The 25,057-nt window shown below is 42.1% G+C and overlaps 1 protein-coding gene across 5 annotated transcripts in view; it reads left to right on the forward strand.

Moving 5' to 3' along the window:
• Window positions 1-3,339: 3,339 nt before the first annotated feature.
• The window catches only part of thbs2a (thrombospondin 2a), a 33,664-nt gene continuing 11,946 nt past the window's right edge, over window positions 3,340-25,057 (forward strand). Inside the window, exons 1-13 of one of the 5 annotated variants that reach the window (XM_042306242.1) lie at window positions 3,340-3,448; window positions 3,780-3,800; window positions 4,364-4,435; window positions 4,974-5,533; window positions 6,270-6,354; window positions 12,689-12,897; window positions 15,051-15,191; window positions 15,449-15,542; window positions 16,431-16,601; window positions 21,876-22,052; window positions 22,673-22,846; window positions 23,356-23,483; window positions 24,010-24,162. In XM_042306242.1, the coding sequence (XP_042162176.1) occupies window positions 3,427-3,448; window positions 3,780-3,800; window positions 4,364-4,435; window positions 4,974-5,533; window positions 6,270-6,354; window positions 12,689-12,897; window positions 15,051-15,191; window positions 15,449-15,542; window positions 16,431-16,601; window positions 21,876-22,052; window positions 22,673-22,846; window positions 23,356-23,483; window positions 24,010-24,162 (2,007 nt within the window). In that variant the 5' untranslated portion in view covers window positions 3,340-3,426. The other 4 variants (XM_024388257.2, XM_024388258.2, XM_024388259.2 and 1 more) reach the window with 4 other exon arrangements.

The raw sequence follows: 25,057 nt of genomic DNA on the forward strand, positions 1-25,057 counted from the left end.
TTGCCGATTGTAAAATAAATGTCATTCAACTAATCAGCAATCAATAGATTTTTTTTATAGATTTTTTTTTGTATACAACTGTCCTGCATAGCCTACTAAATATGCATGAGCTGTGCTTGTCTTTAGGCATAAAAAGTTATGCCTAAAACTTTTTTATGCAGCTGCATCAAAAGTTATGCCTAAAACCAGTCTATTAATGCCAATCTCTCTTTTTTTCTATGTATAGTAGCTACAGTATGCGACTGATTGCATCGTCTTGTATTTTTGTGTGCAAATGTTTTCATCGTGGCCTGTAGGTCCTACTGTTTTTCTATCCTAAGCATTGACAACCCAGACAGTCATTCCTGAGACATTGTGCATTATATGTCCATTGTGCTGCACACACTTGTTGATGTTGCAACCACACAACTCAAATGCTGGTTCACCAGTATGAACAAAATTGTAAATGGCTTTTTTTTGTTTGATCCTTCAAAAACTGTTGTCCGCTCAAGATTATAATCTGTGGCTGTCCAGTATCCAGACGACATGTCCCAGAGTTTCCTATACAGTTAATCTCTTTCCGTAACATGTTGAAGCCGGCAATTAAGGAGAAAGCAAGAGGGTCAATTAAAGATGTTAACTGCTGTATTTGAAGCACCACTCCCTTTTCTGCCCAGTTTCCCTGTAACTGTCACTTCTGTAAGGATCGACACTGGTAGACGAGAAGCAAGTACAGGGAGTAAACATTTAATTAACAACGGATATGAAACAGGACAGGACAGCATCTGGACATGAAAACATAACAAAATGAATGCTGACACGAGGAACCAATGGAGGAACAGACCGATATAGATGGGGCAATCAACAAGGTGAAGGAGTCCAAGTGAATCCAATGAGTGCTGATGCGCGTAAGGACGGTGACAGGTGTGCGTAATGTAGGGCAGCCTGGCACCCTCGAGCGCCAGAGAGGGAGAGTGGGAGCAGGGGTGACAGCTTCTGCAGAAAGATTGTTTTCTAAACTAAAATTCATAAAGAACTACATAAGAAGCATTAGGCTCTCGGTCTGATATGCGCTTTGAACATCTGAGTAACCTCCACTCATTGCACTGGCACCATTGTAGCCTTGACCATGGCATTTGTTCACCGATATCCCTTTACTTTCAATCAGTTCAATTATTATAGGCACTTTGATCAGTCACATTCTTGAAGCCCAATAAAAAAATACTTAGCTTCCTATGTGGAAATTAAAAAGGATTATGAATGACTTTTTGGAAGTACTGTCAAAATGATTTAATTTAAAAAATAAAAAATAGACATCAATGTCAGACAAGCGCATGGGCCCCCAGAGAAAGTGTGTATTCCAGTGGACTGATACTGATCGAAGGGTGGCCAGCCCAGCGGCCACTTTGAGAACTCTTAAGCCACGTTTCCATTGGCACTTTGATGTCAACCCAGGTTAGGCTAGCCTTGGTGGGCTAGCTCGAATTGCATTTCCACTACCTCCAGAAATGATAAATTATGTCATGTTGCTAGGTAGCCAATATCTGACTGTGCAGCTGTCTTCGATGATGTTGCTAGCTAGCAAGATGTTGAAGAATTTAATTCACCCTCACCATGCTGTAACTAACGTTACCCATACTCCCGCCAGTGTCAGCCATGTATTTGCTAATGTTAGCTAGCTAAATAATCTGTTAGTTAGCATAATTGCTAGTATAACAGGCTAGCTAGCTAAATTCCTACCTTTCTTGCCATGGTAATAGCTATTAGCTAGCTAGCTAACCAAGCAAACCAAACAACAGGTTTGATATGATGTAGCTACCTAGCTTTCGATGCGACCTGGCCAGCTAAAATTCCTGCTAGCTCATGTTAGCTAGCTAGCTAGCTAGCTTGTTTCAACTCTGATTTGCAAGCTAACTTTGGGTAGCTACTTAGCATTCAGGGGCTGACTGTTCTCATAAAAGTTTGTGTAGTGCAAAAATAAATGAAGGATCCAGCTATGGCGGTAATTTGTGTCATGTTTGACTACAGCAGTATTGCTTGTCCATGTGCTAGCTAAAAGCAACAGGCTAGCTGTGGTGTCAGCCTCCAGCAGTGATCAGCTGGTGGTTGGATAGCAATGACGTCACCAGCCCAAATTGGCCTGGGATTCCCTCGATCCAGCTCAATTTTTGAGAATTCCATTCGAGCCAGCTCGAATTTGACCCTAATTTAGCCCTAATTTTAAGTGTCAGTGGAAATGGGAGTTTAGATAGAGCTTATTGCCTGGGTTTGTTTACATAATATCTTGACTGAGTTTGTTTACATAATGTCTTGCCTGGGTTTGTTTTGTTGCCCCGACATTTTGATATTTCTTAAATACAAATCAAGTAAATGAGACTTACTGAGTCTGGCTTTAACATTACGGGTGTGTTTGTATATTCACTCTGGCGTAACAGAGTGCGCTCAGAGTACACACTGGGGATTTATAAATTCAGAGCGTTGTTGTAGGGTTGATCTTACCGTTCTGACCTCACAATGGCAACCAATCACCCAAACTAACTGGCTAAATTTGGCTAACTTGCTAGCTATAGCTACTTCCAGACACAAATTAGAGAACACCCCACTCTGAACATTTTACTCGCCCTAGCAGAGCTGGTTAGAGTGTTTTCATGTTATCAAGAGAGTTAGTGAATGTACCGGTAAATGTGTTATGGCAACAATTTATACTTTTTTTAGCCAATGTTTAGGCCTACTTACAACTGTCATAACAACCAAGTTTAGGGAAGTTCATAAATTATTTAATTATTCTGTGCTCTTCACTGTCAAATCAGAGTGCTCTGATATTGCAGTAGATTAGGCCTACCAGGGTGAATTTACGAACACTGATTTTAAAAGTGAGGCATGTGGTATATCAGAAATTATGTTATAGAATTATTGTCAACCTATTGTCATATAATTATAAATAGCTTACACTTTATAAGGGTTTAATACCAATTTTCTGTAGCCTATAAATAGCCTCTAAAATATATGTAAACAGACTATAAATGTCTAAATGTTGTATGTGCTTGCCTTGACAAAAGTTACAATTCCGAACTATTAATTAAACCAAAAGAAAAACGTGTGCGTAAAGGTTTTGGGAACGTTTTGAAAACGCTGGACTGCAAAGACTAGACAGGGGATTTTGTGTTCATTTACAGCTACATATGATGCGTAACAAAGCATCAGTCTTTCAGCATCCTGTGCGAATCCACAGAAAAACATGGGTAGTGTGTGCTTCGTACAGTCCTCGCAACCAAGCGCTTTGCTCTCCCAAAACTAAAAGCCTAACATCCCACCTCGCTATAACTTTCTCTCTATCAATAACTCCTCCCCGAAACCGAATTCCGTTCTGATTTTGCTAATGAAGTGGGCTTGATAGAGAAGTGGGATTGGGGCACGAGAGAGCGCGAGGGAGGGGGTCACGGGTGGATGGTAACTGCCGCTCTAACAGGTACGAGCAAATTACGCTATCAGAAAGGAATTATGTAGTTCCGCCTCAGCAACGGTTCCTAACATTTCATACTTAAACGTGACTGACAGGGTCGTAGTGAGAAGTAAGTATATAAGAGGGAGGGAGACTAGTGATTAAGCCACTATCGCTCAAGTCCTCCCTGCGTAATGTGGATCTAGTGAAGTAAACTAAGCGCACTTTACATTTTATGCACCGGGTTATAGCAGTTTTTGTGTTTTCATTCTACTATTCATACTATTCATATTATCAGAATAATATATATTGTTATTATCTCTTTTTTCATTGGATATCTAACATATTTTTTTCAAAGGGGGATTTGCACTTTCACCAGGTAAGTTGTTGCATTCAAGTTTACTGCTAGTCAAAATCATTTAGTCAAAGAATTATTCATATGCAAACCTATATTCTGTTATTAGATTCATTCGTTTTGGTTAACATTATGCATTTTAAGAAATTGTTTTAGAAGTAGTGTATTCTCTTTTCCCAATAGCCTAAATACTATATGTGCACGTTGTAAGGTGCTTAATTGGTGTATCTTCCTAGATAAATCTGTGTTCATTTTAGAGACAGTTGTTAGGCTGCTTTACAGCGTTGCTATTGTTGAAGCAGATCTGTGGATTTTACGTTAGGGGATGCACATGTAATGGCATGGCATGACTGAGAGCTTCAGTATTCACAGTTGCAATGAACTTGGTGTTGCTTTGTGACAGCAGAGCAGAATGTAAATAAAAACTAGATAGCCTATAATGGCTAGACAACTTTATGAGATGTGAAGTAAAGTTTCGTCAACTTTACTTTACTTATTATTACAGTGTCATTACAATAGTGATAAAGTTAACAACTTACAATGTGCCTTTGATGATAATCAGCTTTTGTGTCTCTTGTGTTTTGAAGGAGATATGATACTCAGGAGAAGTCTCAACTTGCTGCCTATTTTATTACTTTGCTCCTCAGCGCTACCTCAAGGTAAATCTACTTATGCATAAAGTTTATTCGCCTTATCATCATCATTATTCTATCCACTATTCAATTACATTTGTATTGATGAATAAGTGTGATATTTGTGTGGCTTTCGCAGATGCTGTAGGTTTTAGTGTAACTAGATGTAAAAAATAATAATAATAATAAGCATGAGTGAATATGATGCAGTCACTTTTGCTTGTGCATAAAAGCATACCCAGTTAGGTAATAGCCAGGGCTCTCCAACCCTGCTCTGTTCTTGGAGTGGTACTGTGCTGTAGGTTTTTTAGTTACAACCCTAATCTAGCACACCTGATTCTAATAATTTGCTGGTTGATAAGCTAAATCAAGTTAGTTACAACTGGGGTTGGAATGAAAACCTACAGGAGGGTTGCTCTCCAGGAACAGGGTTGGAGAGCCCTGTTATAGACCTTGTTAAAATCAGTTCATCAGATTTTCGTAAAGAATGCCATGCTGTTTCATCAAGCTAATTGGCTGTACACGTTCTCCTCTCCTTACCTATCCCCTGTATGACTCATGGAAGATGGTGAGGTCACAATGGATGACGACACAACGTTTGACCTGTTTGATATTAGCGGCATCACACGCAAGACTCTGGGCGCCAAGCAATTCCGTGGCCAAGACACGGACAACCCCGCTTACCGCTTCATCCGCTTCGATCATTTGCCCTCTGTGAGCGCGCCCGTGCTCAAACAGATGCTTCTGCAAATCCAGAACAACGAGGGCTTCGTGTTCGTGGCCAGCATGCGCCAGGACCGCGGCTCGCGGGGAACCCTCATCGCATTGGAAGGCGCCAACGGCCAACGGCAGTTTGAAATCGTCTCCAACGGTCGTGCCAACACGCTGGACCTTGTCTACTGGGTGGACGGCTCTCAAAATGTTGTCTCCTTCGAGGATGTTGACCTGTCTGACTCGCAGTGGAAGAATATCACACTTCATGTTCATGGCGAAAATGCAAATCTGTTTGTGGGCTGCAGTCTCATCGACAGCTTCATCTTGGATGAGCCTTTCTACGAGCACCTGCAGGCAGAGGATAGCCGAATGTTCGTCGCCAAGGGATCCATCCGCGAAAACCATTTCAGGGTAAGAATTTCTCCTGTAGAATAGACCACTATATTATGCTATTCAACTCAAGCTTGGTTCCCAGTCGTTCCCAGTAGTAATTTTTTTAAATGTAGACTGTTCTTTTAGACTGTATTTTTATAAGGGAGAAATGTCCATTTTCCTTCTGCACTTTATTACTTGTGTGGTCTTCCGCAGGGTGTGCCTTTGTTAAAAATAAAAACCCTACTACACCATGCCCAAAAGTCCTAACCTACTCTTAGTATTAGTCATAATAAAGGTTTAAGAAGTTAATAAACCATATAGCATTACAAAAAAGTGAGCCATGTAATTATGAGAGAATATTCTTATTGACAGACTACACGGGCCTTTATGGTTTTACTGAGCCTGTCACTTCACGCTACATGACTCCAGACCATGTAGAAGCCAATGGCCCTCCCTTCGAGGAGGGTTCAAGGGTTCAACAAGGACCTACTGGAAATATGGCATGAAGTGCATCCAAAATGGCAATATTTTTTGGGGTCGAGAAAAGTAGTGCACTAAATATAGGGAAATGGATTCCATTTCAGATCTATCCCCTTGAGTCATGAGGATGAGTCTAATGTTAACCGTTAAGAATAACTAATTCGGTATTAATTTACCTTGACATAGTAGCTCAAGGTAAGCGAATACCAAATAAGTTGTTCCCAGCTGCTAGTCCAATGTGACACACAACTGTCCAAGTAGTCATTGATCAATCTCTTGTCTTGTCACACAGGGCTTACTGCAGAATGTTCGCTTCATGTTCGACACATCCGTGGATGATGTTCTGAGGAACAAAGGCTGTGAAGTCACTAAGGCTGGTAAGGGTTTTTGGCTTACTTTGCTGTACTGTTGTGTTCATTAAGCACCAAATGAAGAAAAAAAAAGTTTCAAACAGGGAGGGACTACCTGGACTTGTCCAATGAGAAAGGCTCATTTTTGTTTGCCATTGCAAAAAGTTTTAGAATGTTTTCCAATGCGTGCCCTAAGAACATGCCGCTGTAGTTTGGATAGACTGAATTCTACCAACTGGGGTGATATGGATATTTATTTCAAGGACATCATCTGGAAGACCGTCTAAAATCGTGCTGTATTGTGTTACAGCAAATATCATTTAGGCTGTGTTTACACAGAAAGCCCAATTCTGATATTAGCGGTATCACACGCAAGACTCTGGGCGCATAGCAATTCTGCGGCTGAGACACAGACTACCCCGCTACATCCGCTTCGACCATTTACTCTCTGTGATCGCGCCCGTGCTCGAACAGATACTTCTGCAAATCCAGAACACAATGATAGCCAAAAGAGCTGATCTGATTGGTCGAATGACCAATTAGTCTAAAAAATATCAGAATTGAGGTGCTTGTGTAAACGCAGCCTTAGTACCCTTTTCCCAAACCGGTTTGTGCTGTACAGCAAACTGTTATGGTCTTTGTCATCCCAAGTTTGTCACAACATTGACCATATAAATGGACAAGACAGCACAAACAGATCTGGGACTGACTGAAGCTAGCCCTTTTTGTGTATCTGTGGTATTGTTTTCATGCTTTGAATATTCTGATGATCTGACTTTAACCCGTCCTTCCTGACCTGCTCTGACCTCCTTTAAACTCCCTATTAAAGCTCCATCCAACGCAGATGTGACTGAACGATCCATCCTTCTGCCTCATAGGCTGCATCCCAAATGGCACCCTATTCCCTATAGTGCACAACATTAGGGTGCCATTTCAGATTGCAGCCACAGTCACATGCAACCTCTTACAGCTTTGGTCTTCTGCATTTCATTTAGATAAAACCGTAACACATTTCCACAACAGACTCCAACCACTTAAAAAGATGGAGTTCTTCTTTATTTCCATTGTGTCTGGTTCCGCTATTCTATCACTTTTTTTTCGATCTTTAGTTTTAGTGGGTCACAGAAAGCTTGTAGATCTGATATGTAGAGATTTCTGACAGTATTACATCATGTTAGCGGAAACAGCTGTGTCAGTGTGGTTGCGTGAGGTCAACAAGTGTGTGTGTGTGTGTGTGTGTGTGTGTGTGTGTGTGTGTGTGTGTGTGTCTGCTGCGGTCATCAACACAAAAGGAGATACTGTACAGATGCTTACATTTATTTCCATTGGCAGTGGAAGAAATGCCTGGGGAAGAAAAATAGAGAAAGTAAAATGCTATGCTGGAAGGAATTAAGGGAGTCACCACCGCTTTGCCCTGCATATACACACACACACACACACACACACACACACACACACACACACACACACACACACACACACACACATAGTGAGGTCATGAATTGGCTGATGGGGTAGTAGCCTTTCTGCTGCTTTTGTTCACACTGGGCGTGGGGCCCTGTAATCCTCAGTAGGGGCTTTTGAGAAGATCCAGAAACCCCATGGTGTGTGTGTGGGTGTGTGTGCTCGCATGCGTGCGTGCGTGCCAGAATTAGTGTGCTTGTAGCTCCATTGTTGACACAAGTACCATTCGATTCTACCTGAGTGAGCACATTTTATGTTATGTCACCAAGACTTCCCATTGAGTCACTGGAAAAAGTCTAGATGCTCCTACCAGCCAAGGTCTTACCCTGGCATCAGATGTCTCTAACGCTAGCTCAAAAGTCACTCATAAAATCACACGATTCATAGTCATACAAAACTGCCACGTTGTACAGTTAATGAGAAGCAGTTGAAATATTGTGTTTCTTCCCCTCTATCTCAGTTAAAAAGAGGAGAGGAAAGAATTGAAAGAGGAGGAAAAAGGAGTTGTGAACCAACCAGAATATCTCATCAGATATGTCCTAAAGTCACACACACACAAACATTCACACACACACATAGTCTTGTACAGTTAACCTTGTGGGGACACACAATTCAGTCCTATTCAAAATCCTATTTTCCCAAACCCTTAACAATAAACCCTAACCTGTACTCTTACCCTAACCTTAACCCAAAAACCAAACCTAAACCTAACCTTTGCTCCTAACCCTAACCCTTAACGTAGATCTAATTCTAACCTTAACCCTAAACCCCATAGAAATAGCATTTGACATCGTGGGGACAAACAAAATGTCCCAGTTGGTCATATTCTTGTTTGTTTACTATTCTTCAGAATAGTAACACTGTTATCTGTGACTGTTTTGTTTGTCTTCTGTAGTTTCTTAATCATTGTACCTAAACTGTATGTGTTAACATGTATATGCAGGGCCCAGCTGTAAAATAGACCTTGGTCTCAGTCTGTGTTCCTTGTTGAAATAAAGGTAGAATAATAACTTGGGAGATTATTGTGGTTAAACGGGGCCAGCATGACTGGGACCTAGCCTGATTTAGAGTCCCTAACCACCCATTCATCTCTGTTCAACTTCTACACCTGGCACGCACACACATGCACACACATATAGATACACACACACACAAACACACTTGGCTGGACACACTGCGTTCCTCAGGCCTTTCCTCACCAGGAACCCCAGTCTGAGACTCTGCTCTGGGGCCACTAATCTATCTGATGTTCTATCTGTCATTTTCTTATGCATTTATCAGAGTTTAAATAAATAAAAAGCAGTACAATATACTATTAAACAGATGTATGTTATATCTGTGGACAGTTGATCATGTTGTAGACCAGGTAATAGTCTGTCAAAGACTTGAAGTGAGACCTCTGGGATCCATGAGAACCACAGGATTATGGGTGAGACAATGTGGATCATAGAATAACTAAGTATTGCTTAGTGATTGTAAACTGTAGGGTCTGTTGAGGCAATGGGTATAACAAAAGCATTATCTTCGCTATGATACAAACACAAAGCATCCAACAAGTAGAGGGGAAAAACCCGGCCTGGTCCCACATCTGTTTTTGCTGTCCTGCCAATTCCTATGGTCATTTTGGCCTATCGTTGGGAATTCAGCAAACACACACACACACACACACACACACACACACACACACACACACACACACACACACACACACACACACACACACACACACACACACACACACACACACACACACACACACACACACACATACACTAACAGCCCCCAGGAGGAGTGAGACTGATGGATAAACAGACACTTCCCTTCCTGTCAAAAGCCAATCTCTCTCTCTCTCTCTCTCTCTCTCTCTCTCTATCTCTCTCTCTCTCTGTTACTAGCTATGCCCTGGACTAGAGGTAGTGACAGGTTATAGCTCTAGTCCAGGGCATTAGAGCACTGCATGCGCACATACCAACGGAGATGCAGAATATCATCTGTGCCACATGCGCATGCGCTTTGATATTTGCAGACCAGGTGGCCTCAGCGAGCATAATCTGCAGCTGGATGCTTCTTCTCCAGGCAGGCTCAATCAAACAAACGCTCAAAGTATTTGAAAGAAAAAAAATACCATTTGAGCCCAGGTCTGTGTTGGACTAGTGAGACAGAGCCAAGACCATTCTCTTCCAAAGGAAGACTTGATGCAGGCCCAGCTGTCTGCCAGCCCAGCCCAGCCTGCTCATCCCACCCCATCAAACCACAGCTGAGCTCTGCTCCGTTTATAAAACAAACAACCACCCATCGGGCCCTGGCGCCCGCAGCAGAACGTCTCTGTGATTCACTCTGAGAGCGTCACCGTGAAACAATTTCCTAGCTTGGGCTTTTTGCAAAAATCCATCTCTATCTCCGACTCCCACCATTAAGGCCCACTGGGGCTGTGTCCCAAATGGTACCCTCTTCACTATATAGTGCACTACTTTGTACCAGAGCCCTATTGGCCCTAGGTGGGCTGAGGACACATGTTAAAAATTAAATGGACGTGGATGATGAAACAAAACAGTGTGCTTTACTTTTGAGAACTCTACTAAGTGCCCTCCCTCTCATCTCTGGGGTAAAGAAACATTATGACACAAAGCTGCTTTTCTAATCAAGTTGTGAGCAGACACATTTTGAGTTCTCTTAGAACTTTTTTATGTGCTTTTAAACCCCTCCATCCCAGCCTGCCCTCCTCAGTTTCTGTGTGCTGTCTGATGGTATAGACAGAAGATCATCAGCCACCCGAGCCACGGCCCGTTCACCCCACGACCCGTTCACCCCACGGCCCGTTCACCCCACGACCATCTAGAACGTGGAGACAGTACAGGTGCATCAAAGCTTGGACAGAGAGACTGTAAAACAGCTTCCATCTCCAGGCCATCAGACTGTTAAATAGTCACCACTAGCCGGCCTCTGCACAGTACCCTGCCCTGAACCTTAGTCACTGTTCTAGCTGGCTAACACCTGGTACTTTATCCTGCACCTTAGAGACTGTTGTCCTATGTACGTAGTCATTGAACATTGATCACTTTAATAATGTTTACATACTGTTTTACCCACTTCATATGTACAGTATACAGTGGGGCAAAAAAGTATTTAGTCAGCCACCAATTGTGCAAGTGCTCCCACTTAAGAAGATGAGAGAGGTCTGTAATTTTCATCATAGGTACACTTCAACTATGACAGACAACATTTTTATTTAACCTTTATTTAACTAGGCAAGTCAGTTAAGAACAAATTCTTATTTTCAATGACAGCCTAGGAACAGTGGGTTAACTGCCTGTTCAGGGGCAGAACAACAGACTTGTACCTTGTCAGCTCAGGGGTTTGAACTTGCAACCTTCCAGTTACTAGTCCAACTCTCTAACCACTAGGCTACCCTGCTGAGGGAAAATAACTTGTTATCAGTATAAAAGACACCTGTCCACAACCTCAAACAGTCACACTCCAAACTCCACTATGGCCAAGACCAAAGAGCTGTCAAAGGACACCAGAAACAAAATTGTAGACCTGCACCAGGCTGGGAAGACTGAATCTGCAATAGGTAAGCAGCTTGGTTTGAAGAAATCAACTGTGGGAGCAATTATTAGGAAATGGAAGACATACAAGACCACTGATAATCTCCCTCGATCTGGGGCTCCACGCAAGAACATCCAAAGAACACCATACCTACTGTGAAGCATGGGGGTGGAAACATCATGCTCTGGGGCTGTTTTTCTGCAAAGGGACCAGGACGACTGATCTGTGTAAAGGAAATAATGAAGGGGGCCATTTATTGTGAGATTTTGAGTGAAAACCTCCTTCCATCAGCAAGGGCATTGAAGATGAAAGGTGGCTGGGTCTTTCAGCATGAAAATGATCCCAAACACACCGCCCCGGCAACGAAGTAGTGGCTTCGTAAGAAGCATTTCAAGGTCCTGGAGTGGCCTAGCCAGTCTCCAGATCTCAACCCCATAGAAAATCTTTGGAGGGAGTTGAAAGTCCATGTTGCCCAGCAACAGCTCCAAAACATCACTGCTCTAGAGGAGATCTGCATGGAGGAATGGGCCACAATACCAGCAACAGTGTGTGAAAACCTTGTGAAGACTTACAAAAAATGTTTGACTTCTGTCATTGCCAACAAAGGGTATATAACAAACTATTGAGATAAACTTATGTTATTGACCAAATACTTATTTTCCACCATAATTTGCAAATAAATTCATTAAAAATCCTACAATGTGATTTTCTGGATTATTTTTCTCATTTTGTCTGTCATAGTTGAAGTGTACCTATGATGAAAATTACAGGCCTCTCTCATCTTTTTAAGTGGGAGAACTTGCACAATTGGTGGCTGACTAAATACTTTTTTGCCCCACTTTATACTGTATTCTAGTAAAGGCTCATCCTATATACTGTAAGTACTGCTGCTGAATAACTACTGCTATTCATATACTGGATATTATATAGTATTTATTTGGGGATTTGTGTGTATTGTTAGATATTACTGCACTGTTGGAGTTAGAAATATAAGCATTTCATTACACCCGCGATAACATCTGCAAAATATGTGTACGAGACCAATAAAATTGAATTTGATTTGAGATGGAAGATTTCCTTTCCTAAAGTCAAACATATGCAATCCCTCAATCTCCATGTTGTTTCTGCTCCATGGACATCTCCTTTAAGGACTCAGTATGGTGATCTTAAAGGAGAGGAAAATCATTCAGTTATGTAATGAAGTCCTTTCTGCTTTCCTCATCATCACACTCCTGCATCAGTAGTGTTCATCACATGTATTGTTCATCATATTCTGTATGTATTGATCAATTATTCATCCAATCTCCCTCTCTCTCTGTCCATCTGGAACCCTCTGTCCCCCTGTCAGACGAGGCCAACGTGGTGGTGAGTGAGAGCACAGATATGGAGGATGTGAGTACCTCCACAGCCATCACCACTAACTTCATCGGCCAAAAGACAGAGAAGCTGGGAGCAGATATGTGTGAACGATCCTGTGAGGAACTCAGCACCATGTTCCAGGAGCTCAAAGGACTGCGGGTTGTAGTGGGGAACCTCATAGACGGCCTGCAGAAAGTGGTATGTACAGTTGTCCTCCAATCAGGAAAGGGGAGCGGGCAAGAAAATAAGAAAATAGTACATTATTTAAGCAACAAGGCCTGAAGGGGTGTGGTATATTGGCCATATATCACAAATCCCAGAGGTGCATTATTGCTATTATAAACTGGTTACCAACGTAATTAGAACAGTAAAAATAAATGTTTTGTCATACCCGTGGTATACGGTCTGATGTACCACGGCTGTCACCCAATCAGCATTCAGGGTTCGAACCACCTAGTTTATAATATGTCTTTGATGTCTAATGTCAGTACTGCTTTCTATGAAACCGGGTGTGCAATCAAATTAGTGTACTTAATGAACTGTGTGTGTGTTAGGAGTGACCGAGAAGATTAGGGAAAATTGGGAGTATGTGTAGGTCTTCTTTAGAGGTTAAGATGAGAGAACTGAGACTTTCTAGAGAGTTGTTGGTAAAGTGACCCAAATACCCTGTTTGAAGTCATGAAGCCAGGCATGCTAATTCTACTTTAGCAGCTGAGTTAAGTGTGTGAGTCAGAGTCAGATTGTGAGTCAGTGAGGCTGGGTTTTATTGGATGTAACATGTGGATATAGGAAGTGTTCCCTTGGCTGTGATTGGCTCCAGCTAGTGGCTCCTCTCCACTCTGATGTCTGGCTATGTTTAACCAGCCCATGTGCTTCCTTCTCCTTCCTCTTTGTTTGTGTGTGTATGTGTGTGCGCCCTTGTGTGTGTGTGTGGGTGGGTGTGTGCGTGTGTGCGTGTGTTTGTGTGTGTGTGTGTGTGTGTGTGTGTGTTGGCGTGATCCATGGGAATCAACTCACTAACTGTTCACTGGGAGGAGAAGCTGTTATGGTCCCCAAGGCTCTTCCAGACCAAGTGGTGTCTCATAACCACTCATAACACTGCAGCTCACGGCACACTACCACCATCACACACACACACACACACACACACACACACACACACACACACACACACACACACACACACACACACAGACACACACACACACACACACACACACACACACACACACACACACACACACACACACACACACACACACACACACACACACACACACACACACTTAGGCTCTAGCTCATGTACTGCTGATAGTACCCCAGTGTTTCAGAAGCTCAGCCAGCAGGAATCCATTCAACTCTATGGTCAGAGGTTACAATGTGCAAATAGAACAACATTCCTTTAAATGTCTGCTTTCCCATCAACATTAGAGCAATGGAGTTCAGTAAACGCACACACACACACACAAATACATACGCACACACACACACGCACACACAAACTTTTACAACTTAATAAAGATGTGACCCTATTGCCCTCCTTGAAGTAGTTAGACTGCGTTTATACAGGCAGCACATTTCTGATCTTTTTCTCAATTATTGGCAAAAGAGCTGATCTGATTGGTCAAAAGACCACAAATTGGATTAAAAAGATACATATACAGTACTATACCTCCCTACATCTTTCCTCCATGTGGAGGGAGGTATGAAGTTATTCTATGTACCTTTGTTGTCAGATTTACATTTTTCCGTAGCGTTCTGTCTGTCTGTCTGTTTTTCTATCTTCGGACAGGGGATACATAAAGCTCCATACATCTTCCTTCAATATGGATGGAGTTATAGACATATCATATGTGCTTTTATTGTCCTTTTCTTTCTTTAGGGAGGTTTTTGACTGTAGGCTACTTCTCTCTATCTGGCTGTTGTTGTATACTCAGGCAGAAGTTTAAGACTGTAGGCTATGTCTGTCTATCTGGCTGTTGTTGTATACTCAGGCAGAAGTTTAAGACTGTAGACTATGCCTGTCTATCTGGCTGTTTTTGTATACTCAGGCAGTAGTTTAATACTGTAGACTATGTCTGTCTATCTGGCTGTTGTTGTATATTCAGGCAGAAGTTTAATACTGTAGACTATGTCTGTCTATCTGGCTGTTGTTGTATACTCAGACATAAGTTTAAGACTGTAGGCTATGTCTGTCTATCTGGCTGTTGTTGTATACTCAGGCAGAAGTTTAAGACTGTAGACTATTTGCGTCTGTATCTTAACTCCTCAGACAGTGGAAAAAAACGGTGATTAGTGATTAGTATTAGTGTCAGTGATGAGCTATGTGTCTGTCTGATTCCTCTCTCCAGACAGAGGAGAACACAGTAATGAAGGATGCTTTGGGGAAGATGAAGAACTCCAAGGAAAAACACATGTGTTGGCAGGACGGACGGCTGTTTGAAGATAAGGAGGACTGGGTGGTGGACAGCTGCACCACGTGTACCTGTCAGGTAGGAGACATACAGACCACCTTAAATGGAGAGACATGAGAGACATAGAATGTGCTAAGGGGATATGGTTATTCATAGAATGATAGATTTGGTTGGTTGGTTGATTGATTTATGTATTGATCCCAAATGAATCAGTGTCCTACACCTTTTAAAGGTGCCCAGCTCCTATGGACTTACAAAACACTAATTCATACGTAGGTCTGATCACCTATCACTTGATAGCAACTAATGTCAAAAAGTTTTTTTTCTCATTACAGGACTCAAAGATCGTGTGTCACCAAATCACTTGTCCTCCTGTGGCCTGTGCTAGCCCCTCCTTCATCGACGGAGAGTGTTGCCCTGTGTGTCTGTGTAAGTAGTCACCCATTCTACATAACATTCTATTGTTAAAGCCGCATTCTGCCATTTCAACAGCCCAACCCTGCCCATGACCATTGAACAGCAGGAAAAATAGCAGAATGTGGCCAAAAAATGTATTTACAAATTGCAGACCACACCTTTAATGACTGTTTAAGTAAGTAATCGCAATTACAAAACATACTGAAGTGAAAACTAGACTCCTGTGCACTGTAAAAACAATGGCATCACATTGACCAATAAACAACTACTGTAACACGCATTCTCTCACACACACACACCTTGCTTCATTTCACATTTGGCTGAAGTCCTTTCTAGATACAACGCCTCCGATGCCAGATCTGAGTACTGGAGAAACAACGTTACCATGCATATTATGCTTTAATAATATAGCAGTGTTATTGTTGTAAACCGGATGGTCTGTAAAGGGACGACCACATGTTTTATGGTTCTACATGAAACCAGTGGTACTACAGGCTGCAATGCTTTCATACTCTGAAATGGTCACTGTGGAGTTAGAACCATGATATAAAACCTACAAATCAAAGCAGAATGCTGGCCAGAGCTTTGTTTCTCTGCAGCTTTTGAATCCGTTCCAAGCTCAAACAATGCGAGAGACTGTAGAGGAGAGGGTGTGGTGGGGAAAAGATGCAATAATACGATGAGTTGACTTCATTTTAGAAAGATAGCACGTTTATTTTGACGTTTCCATTTATTTGACATTTTATTGAATTGGGGGGGAAAAGATCACCTGAGAGCTTATTTTGTAATAAAAAATATTTAAAAAATAAAGCCGTTTTCCAAGGAAGCGGGTTTTCAATATCAGAGCCAGAATAAAACATGATTTGTCAATAACCCCTTGTGTGTTTCTGTTTCCTCCAGCTAAGGACAGTGAGGACGGCTGGTCCCCCTGGTCGGAGTGGACAGAGTGTACTGTCACCTGTGGGACAGGTACTCAACAGAGGGGACGCTCATGTGATGCCACCAGTAACACGTGCTCCGGACCATCCATCCAGACCAGGAAATGCAGCCTGGGAAAATGTGACAGCCGAGGTGAGTCTCAACGTCTCTGCTGCAGTCCACTTTGTGTGAACCTACCTTGTTGTTTGCTGAACTCTATTGATTAGACACTATTGGTTTTCTTGTTTTATTCTAATGTGTGTTGCGATTTTAAATGCACTTTAAATAAAGTTTGATTTGACTTGATTTGATTAGACCAACAAAGGACCTATGGGTGAGCACGATGGTATCTCTGCTTGCTCCCAACTCATACCATTACCACTGACTAAGTTAGAGTAGTTTTAGCACAAACCAAAACAGCATCATAATATGTTTACAGACAGGAAATAGGTGGTGGGCCATAGCAAGCTATCCGCTTTAGATTTCGACGCGTGAGGAGCGATCTCTGATGAGGGAGGAGCTGTTTTTTATTATATTTATTTCTTCTTAACACAGTTCTATTTTTGTTGTCAATTCTTGCATATTTTTTCTAAATACTTACTATTATGTTCGCTAGCTGGACACACTAATGCCGCAGAGTGCTAATCTGTAAACCAATCACAACTCGTGTACTATCCATGGTATTATCTCTGCTAATCACATCTGCCAATCACGTTATCCATATCTAAAGTAGTAAAAAGCTGGTGACATCTAGAGAGAGATCGCCATCCAACAAACTGCTATCAGGTGAAGTATTTTTATTTTATTTGAACTTATTTAGTTAGAGAAATGTGATACCATCAATGCAAGCTGTAAAATGACTCCCAACTTAGAGCACAGCAACCTTAGTAATCTAGCTAGCTTGCTAGTTAGCTACAGTAGCTCGTTACAACAAGTAGATATGTTTCCAGCTAGCAGGCGCAGATTGCTTTATCACTAGCTAGCATGTCATTCCGCAATCGGTTTATTCCCAGTAATAATTGAAGACTACAAAAATCTATAGGACAAGTATTGAAATCTAATACAGTCATCAAGGCAGGACCAACTCCTTTCATTCATACTGACAAATAAGAAATGTCACATTATCCTTGTCAATAGTTGGAGTAGGATGATTGCAGTGCACCCTTCCTCAGACTGTCAGTAAGTTCATTTTCTAGCTCACAAACTACATTTCTTTCCTGTGATGTCTCTCATGTTTGTCTCCCATGATCTATTCAGCTCTCCTGTGTCCTGCTCTTAGAGATCGATCAAGTGCTATTCACCAAGCATTGGCTGATTCATTCACCTATGAGGAGAACCATCATACTGCACTTTGAACTAGCTGTTTGAACACTATTTAGGCATTGGGATCGCATATGCATTTGCCTGTTTTATCTTACACAGTCTAGTGCATTTTAGAGTTGAAGAACACCCACTACAGATACACATGCTTGTTAGAGCATCTTCATTCATTATTGTCTCTCACAATCTATTCACCAAGTCCTGCAGTTTGAACTAGCCCTGCTGTCACTATTTAGACATTGAGGTCAAAAATGCATATGGCTGTTGTCTTTCCTTTGTGTGTTTTGTCTTACACAATCGAGTGCAGTTTAGAGTTGAAGAACACCAACTACAGATACACGTGCTTGTTTGAGCATCTCAAAGACTAAATTCAATGTAGAATCAGTTTAAGAGGTGAAGAACAGATCACTTTACTATTGTACCATGCAGTGGGGAGAATTCTATTGTCCCAGTCAGGAGCCCAGGCTTTTGACATAGATGGTAGAGTTCTCGTCTCTGGACCACACACGCTTTAGATTTGCATTCTGCTAAGGCAATTGTCTCTCTCTACAGCTGTCAGCTACATATGGTGACCAGGGTGTGATCCTTTCGATACGCCTAGAGGACCTGGGCACACAAATACTCCTAGAGAGAAAGGGGAATACTGAATCATGTGTTGATGACAGTTCTACAGTGTCCATCAGAGGTCCAGGCTATTGGCATAGAGAGTAAAGGACTGCACCATTGTAATATTGTGCCCTCCACGGCACTTGATACACATTGATTGGTAGGTTACACTATATTTAGACACTTCAAATACTGCCTGAGACACCTTTGCTATGTGTCTCCGTACTCAATAAATGGTGAAACACTATTTGTTGATTGTGTTCTTTGTTCGAATGTATATGCATGAAACGTACATGATGGAAAACATACAGTTGAAGACGGAAGTTTACATACACCTTAGTCAAATACATTTAAACTGAGTTTTTCACAATTCTTGACATTTAATCCTTGTAAAAATGTCCTGTCTTAGGTCAGTTAGGATCACCACTTTATTTTAAGAATGTGAAATGTCAGAATAATAGTAGAGTAGAATGATTTATTTCAGCTTTTATTTCTTTCATCACATTCCCAGTGGGTCAGAAGTTTACATACACTCAATTAGTATTTGGTAGCATTGCCTTTAAATTGTTTAACTTGGGTCAAACGTTTCGGGTAGCCTTCCACAAGCTTTCCATAATAAGTTGGGTGAATTTTGGCCCACTCCTCCTGACAGAGCTAGTTTAACTGAGTCAGGTTTGTAGGCCTCCTTGCTCGCACACGCTTTTTCAGTTCTGCCCACACATTTTCTATAGGATTCTGGTCAGGGCTTTATGATGGCCACTCCAATACTTTGACTTTGTTGTCCTTAAGCCATTTTGCCACAACTTTGGAAGTATGCTTGGGGTCATTGTCCATTTGGAAGACCCATTCGTGACTTAACTTCCTGACTGATTTAACATAACACTGATGTCTTGAGATGTTGCTTCAATATATCCACATAATTTTCCACCCTCATCATGCCCTCTATTCTGTGAAGTGCACCAGTCCCTCCTTCAGCAAAGCACTCTCACAACATGATGCTGCCACCCCCATGCTTCACGGTTGGGATTGTGTTCTTCGGCTTGCAAGCCCAAACATAACGATGGTCATTATGGCCTAACAGTTCTATTTTTGTTTCATCAGCCCAGAGGACATATCTCCAAAAAGTACGATCTTTGTCCCCACGTGCAGTTGAAAACCGTAGTCTGGCTTTTTTATAGCTTGCCCCTGAGCAGTGGCTTCTTCCTTGCTGAGCGGCCTTTCAGGTTATGTCGATATAGGACTTGTTTACTGTGGATATAGATACTTTTGTACATGTTTCCTCCAGCATGTTCACAAGGTCCTTTGCTGTTGTTCTGGGATTGATTTGCACTTTTCGCTCCAAAGTACGTTCATCTCTAGGAGATAGAACGCATCTCCTTCCTGAGCAGTATGACAGCTGTGTGGTCCCATGGTGTTTATACTTGCGTACTATTGTTTGTACAGATGAACGTTGTACCTTCAGGCGTTTGGAAATTGCTCCCAAGGATGAACCAGACTTGTGGAGGTCTACAATTTCTTTTCTGAGGTCTTGGCTGATTCCTTTTGATTTTCCCATGATGTCAAGCAAAGAGGCACTGAGTTTGAAGATAGGCCTTGAAATACATCCACAGGTACAACACCAATTGACTCAAATGATGTCAATTAGCCTATCAGAAGCTTCTAAAGTCATGACATAATTTTCTGGAATTTTCCAAGCTGTTGAAAGGCACAGTCAACTTAGTGTATGTAAACTTCTGACCCACTGGAATTGTGATACAGTGAATTATAAGTGAAATAATCTGTCTGTAAACAATTGTTGGAAAAATTACTTGTGTCATGCACAAAGTAGATGTCCTAACCGACTTACCAAAACTATAGTTTGTTAACAAGAAATGTGTGGAGTGGTTGAAAAACAAGTTTTAAAGACTCCAACCTAAGTGCATGTAAACTTCCGTCTTCAACTGTATCTCACACTCAGTCATAGTTACTAAAATAATGATTGTCAAGATTTTGGCACCGTCAACTTTTAGAAGGTTAGTAGGAAATTGTATCATTTAAACCACCTAAATATACTCACATTCACTGAACATGTAGTATCTGAACCTCAAACATTAATTTCCCAACTGCTGCTCTTTATCCTTCTCCATATCTTATACTCCAATGCATCCAACATGATGCTTGTCCATCATGGTATTGGGCAGCTGCTATTTGAGAAAGCAACTCTGGTTATTTAGAAAACTCTGGTCATCTTATTGCAGAGCACATTGTGTTTTTAGAGAAGATTGTATTGCAAGGTGTCCTATATGTGTAGGTTAATGCCGTATGTATTGGCTAATGTGCGTATGCAGCTGTCGTTTTTTAAACCTCCATTCTAGCACATGACACACACACCCACCCTTTTATTGGGGTTTCTATGTGAAGTATATTATTGAATGTTTCTCTAAGCCTGCAGCTAGTTACATCGAAATTAGACATATAATCGTGCCAAAGCATGGTTCAAAAAAATGTTTTCACTGACAGAGATACTAATGATACACAAAAATGGTTATTTACTGTAACATTGGCTAGCTTTCAATAAATTGGCTTAATGGTCAACAGAGTTACCTCTTTATACAATCAAGACAATTCGTATTGCATGCTGCATATTTCAAGGGTACTCGAAAACACCTATTTATCTTATTTCAGTCTTTGGAAGCTAGCTAGCTATATCTGTTCCTCTTCATCAGACAGCAGCTCGTGTTTTCACAAGAGGCTGTGTTTACATCATAGATAGAAGTTGGCTGCCTTCATCACGAGGGGTATGTACAGGAGTTCTGATTGGTTACAAATTTAGCCGTTCAGCAAATTTGCCTGAGCAGATAGTGTTGAAAAATATTTTTTATGAGAAATTGTGCAAGAATTGAAGATGCCAACTAATTTTATAGTCATCATAAGAATGATGAATGATGACAGGGATCGATCAACTTCACCATTTTCAGCCTTGGGCCTCCACCTAAAATGTATTGCTACAACAACATAAAAACAATATTTTCCTGCAGTTGCTATGTGAGAGTGTGTGCGTGTGTGTGCGTGTGTGTGCGTGTGTGTGTGTGTGTGTGCACGTGAGTATGTATGTCAGTAGAAGCAGATGTGTAATGTTGGAACAGGAGACAGAGTGACTCAATAGAAATATAGAGGAGCGCTGCTCTGCTGGGGTGGAAATGGCTGGACAGAGACCTCATCCCTCTCTGGCTCAAAACCCTGTGACTTGTCTTTGTTTGTCTCTCTCTCTCTCTCTGTCTGTCTCTGTCTGTCTGTGTCTGTCTGTCTGTCTGTCTGTCTATCTGTCTGTTGTGGTAAATAGATCCCGTGCAGGGTTGTGGAGGGTGTATCCATCCCATTATCCCTAAAGGGTGTTATACCCTGCACTGACTCACTAGTACCCAGTATACTGCAACCAAATTACCCAGCAATACGATATTTGAATCTGAATATATTACACATGTATTTTCCCTATACTCTGACTTAACTGTGTGTGTTCAGTTCGTCAGAACGGTGGGTGGAGCCTGTGGTCTCCCTGGTCATCATGCTCAGTGACGTGTGGCGAGGGCCAGATCACCAGGATACGCCACTGCAACGCACCCACACCACAACTGGGGGGCAAGGACTGTGAGGGCCAGGGGAGAGATACACAGCGCTGTGAGGCCAAGCCCTGTCCCAGTGAGTATGGTGGTCCAAGCGGGACAACATAGACAATGTTGTCTTGGAAATCCTGCATCCTGGGAGGCAACCAGTCTTTCTAGAGCGAGACTATAGACACAATGTCCATACCAGACCTGGGTTCAACATTTTAGCTTTCTTTCAAATAATTTAGCTGTGCATTGATTGAGCTAGACTCTTTCTTTTGAAAGATATCAAATACTGTTTGAATCCAGTATAAAGTAGTTTGAACAAGTATTTCGGTCTGATTCATACCCACTTACTTGGATTTACAAACAGGGAGAAGTAGAAGAGTTTTACACCTCTCCCCACTCGTATAGAAGGGGCACCGTTCACATGATAACAGTGCTATGTGTCTGTCTTTCATAAAACTGAGAGTGCACTGGCCACTACAGAATGGATGCAAAGTGGTTGCATATTTCCTGTGTATGACTGTAGGCCTACAACTACTACTGTAATTCTTTGCTATGCTTTCTTACAGTAAAGAGACTTGATAAGACAGTCATGTAAAGTAGTAAAACCTCCCCATGGACTCTTGGAAGACTAGCCCCCATTGTGATCTAAGAGATCAGCAAACATTGTGATGATCTACTAACTGTTTATTTGTTGTCCATGTGCAGTTGACGGTGGTTGGGGACCATGGTCGCCATGGGCGATCTGCTCAGCAACCTGTGGGGGTGGAGTTAAGGGTCGGACCCGTGTCTGTAACAGCCCCGAACCCCAGTACGGAGGCAAGAAGTGCCCTGGGGAGACCAACGACAGTGATGCCTGCAACAAACAAGAATGCCCTATCGGTGAGTGTGTGTGTTTGTGTGTCCCATTCAGCACCTCTGACCCAACCCCTCGTCCCTTTCTCTCTTTCCCTTTGAGGCATGTTAACCTTCCTCACTCCCTTTGAGTTATTCCAGTTCATTCTCGCATTCCAGTTGAGTTATTATTTCTAATTTCAACATTCCTGTGATAAGTGCTCTGAGAATGGCCTCCAGGCAAATGTTTGTGCTGATAACAAAGTCTGGAAGGATGTGTTTTGCCTCTTTGTAGACTGCACATTGTGTTTGGTCAACAAGCTTGGAAAGCACTGAAACCTGTTCACTTTGAGAGAAATGAAGAGAGCAACCTGAAGTGAACCACCTGAACAACCTGGGGAAGCTGAATGTCAATATTCTTAATAAACCAATAAACAAATGTCCAAATGTAGCTGCATTAGGCATGTCCTGGTTCTCTTCCTAACCAGTCACCAGTTGCTTTAGTTCTAACTCTGTTAAAAGTATTTTCTAACCACTGTGTTATTGTTCCCTGTCAGACGGTTGTCTGTCTAACCCATGCTTCGGAGGAGTGGACTGTAACAGTGCCCCCGACGGATCCTGGGAGTGTGGGCCATGCCCTCTCGGTTTCCGCGGCAACGGAACCCACTGCGAAGACGTCAACGAGGTAATTTTGGGTTAAAGAGGCATGTTACACAAGTCAGATACTTGGTTAACCAACTAACTAATGGTTAACCCTAACCTTAACCTTAGTCCTAAATACATTTTCATCCCCAGGCTATGCCTAACCATTACCTTAGGATCTTCCTTTACTCATTCATATTCATGACCTATTGCCCTACTTAGAATCTACATCTCATTCTGATCCTCTTCCTCCACAGTGTCACATGTTCCCTGATCGATCTGATTGATTTCATTATTGATCGATTGAATATCATCTATTCTGATCCTCTTCCGCCACAGTGTCACATGTTCCCTGATCGATCTGATTGATTTCATTATTGATCAATTGAATATCATCTCATTCTGATCCTCTTCCGCCACAGTGTCACATGATCTCTGATAGATCAATTTATTTGATTGATTTTATGATTGATCAATTTGATATAATCTACTTCTGATCCTCTTCCTCTTCCTCATCGTGACATGGTCTCTGCTCTCTGATTGATTGATTTGATCCTCTTCCTCCTCAGTGTGACATGGTGTCTGACATATGCTTTAAAGCTGGTGGAGCATCGCGTTGCATCAACACAGACCCAGGGTTCCACTGTCTGTCCTGCCCACCCCGCTACAAGGGAACGCAGCCCTTCGGCATGGGGGTGGAAGCTGCCAAGAAGAACAAACAGGTACGTCTGTATCACTCAACATCGGTTTTAGGTCTTGTGTATTATTTAGACTGCATTTACACCGTTGCTGACAGGTGTATAACATTGAGCACACAGCCATCCAATTTCCATTAGATTGGCCTTACGGAAGAACTTAGTGACTTTCAACGTGGCACCGTCATAGGATGCCACCTTTCCAACAAGTCAGTTCATCACATTTCTGTCCTGCTAGAGCTGCCCTGGTCAACTGTAAGTGCTGTAATTGTGAAGGGGAAACGTCTAGGAGCAACAATGGCTCAGCCACAAGGTGGTAGGCCACATAAGCTCACAGAATGGGACCGCCAAGTGCTGACGCGCTATAATACTTACCTGTCCTCGGTTGCAACAATCACTACCGAGTTCCAAACTGCCTTTGGAAGCAACATCAGCAGCAGAACTGTTCGTTGGGAGCTTCATGAAATGGGTCTCCATGGCCAAGCAGCTGCATACAAGCCTAAGATCACCATGCGCAATGCCAAGCTTCAGCTGGAGTGGTGTAAAACTCACCGCCATTGGACTCTGGAGCAGTGGAAATACGTTCTCTGGAGTGATGAATCATGCTTCACCACCTGCAGTCCGAAGGACAAATCTGGGTTTGGTGGATGCCAGGAGAACACCACCTGCCCAAATGCATAGTGCCAACAGTAAAGTTTGGTGGAGGATGAATAATGGTCTGGGGCTGTTTGTCATAGTTCAGGCCCATTAGTTCCAGTGAAGGGAAATATTAACTCTACAGTATACAATTACATTCTAGACGATTCTGTGCTTCCAACTTTGTGGCAACAGTTCGGGGAAGGCCCTTTCCCGTTTCAGCATGACAATGCACCTGTGCACAAAACGAGGTCCATACAGAAATGTTTTTTTGAGATCGATGTGG

This window comes from Oncorhynchus tshawytscha, linkage group LG25, assembly GCF_018296145.1.
Source record: "Oncorhynchus tshawytscha isolate Ot180627B linkage group LG25, Otsh_v2.0, whole genome shotgun sequence".
In the NCBI taxonomy this organism is placed as follows: Eukaryota; Metazoa; Chordata; class Actinopteri; order Salmoniformes; family Salmonidae; genus Oncorhynchus; species Oncorhynchus tshawytscha.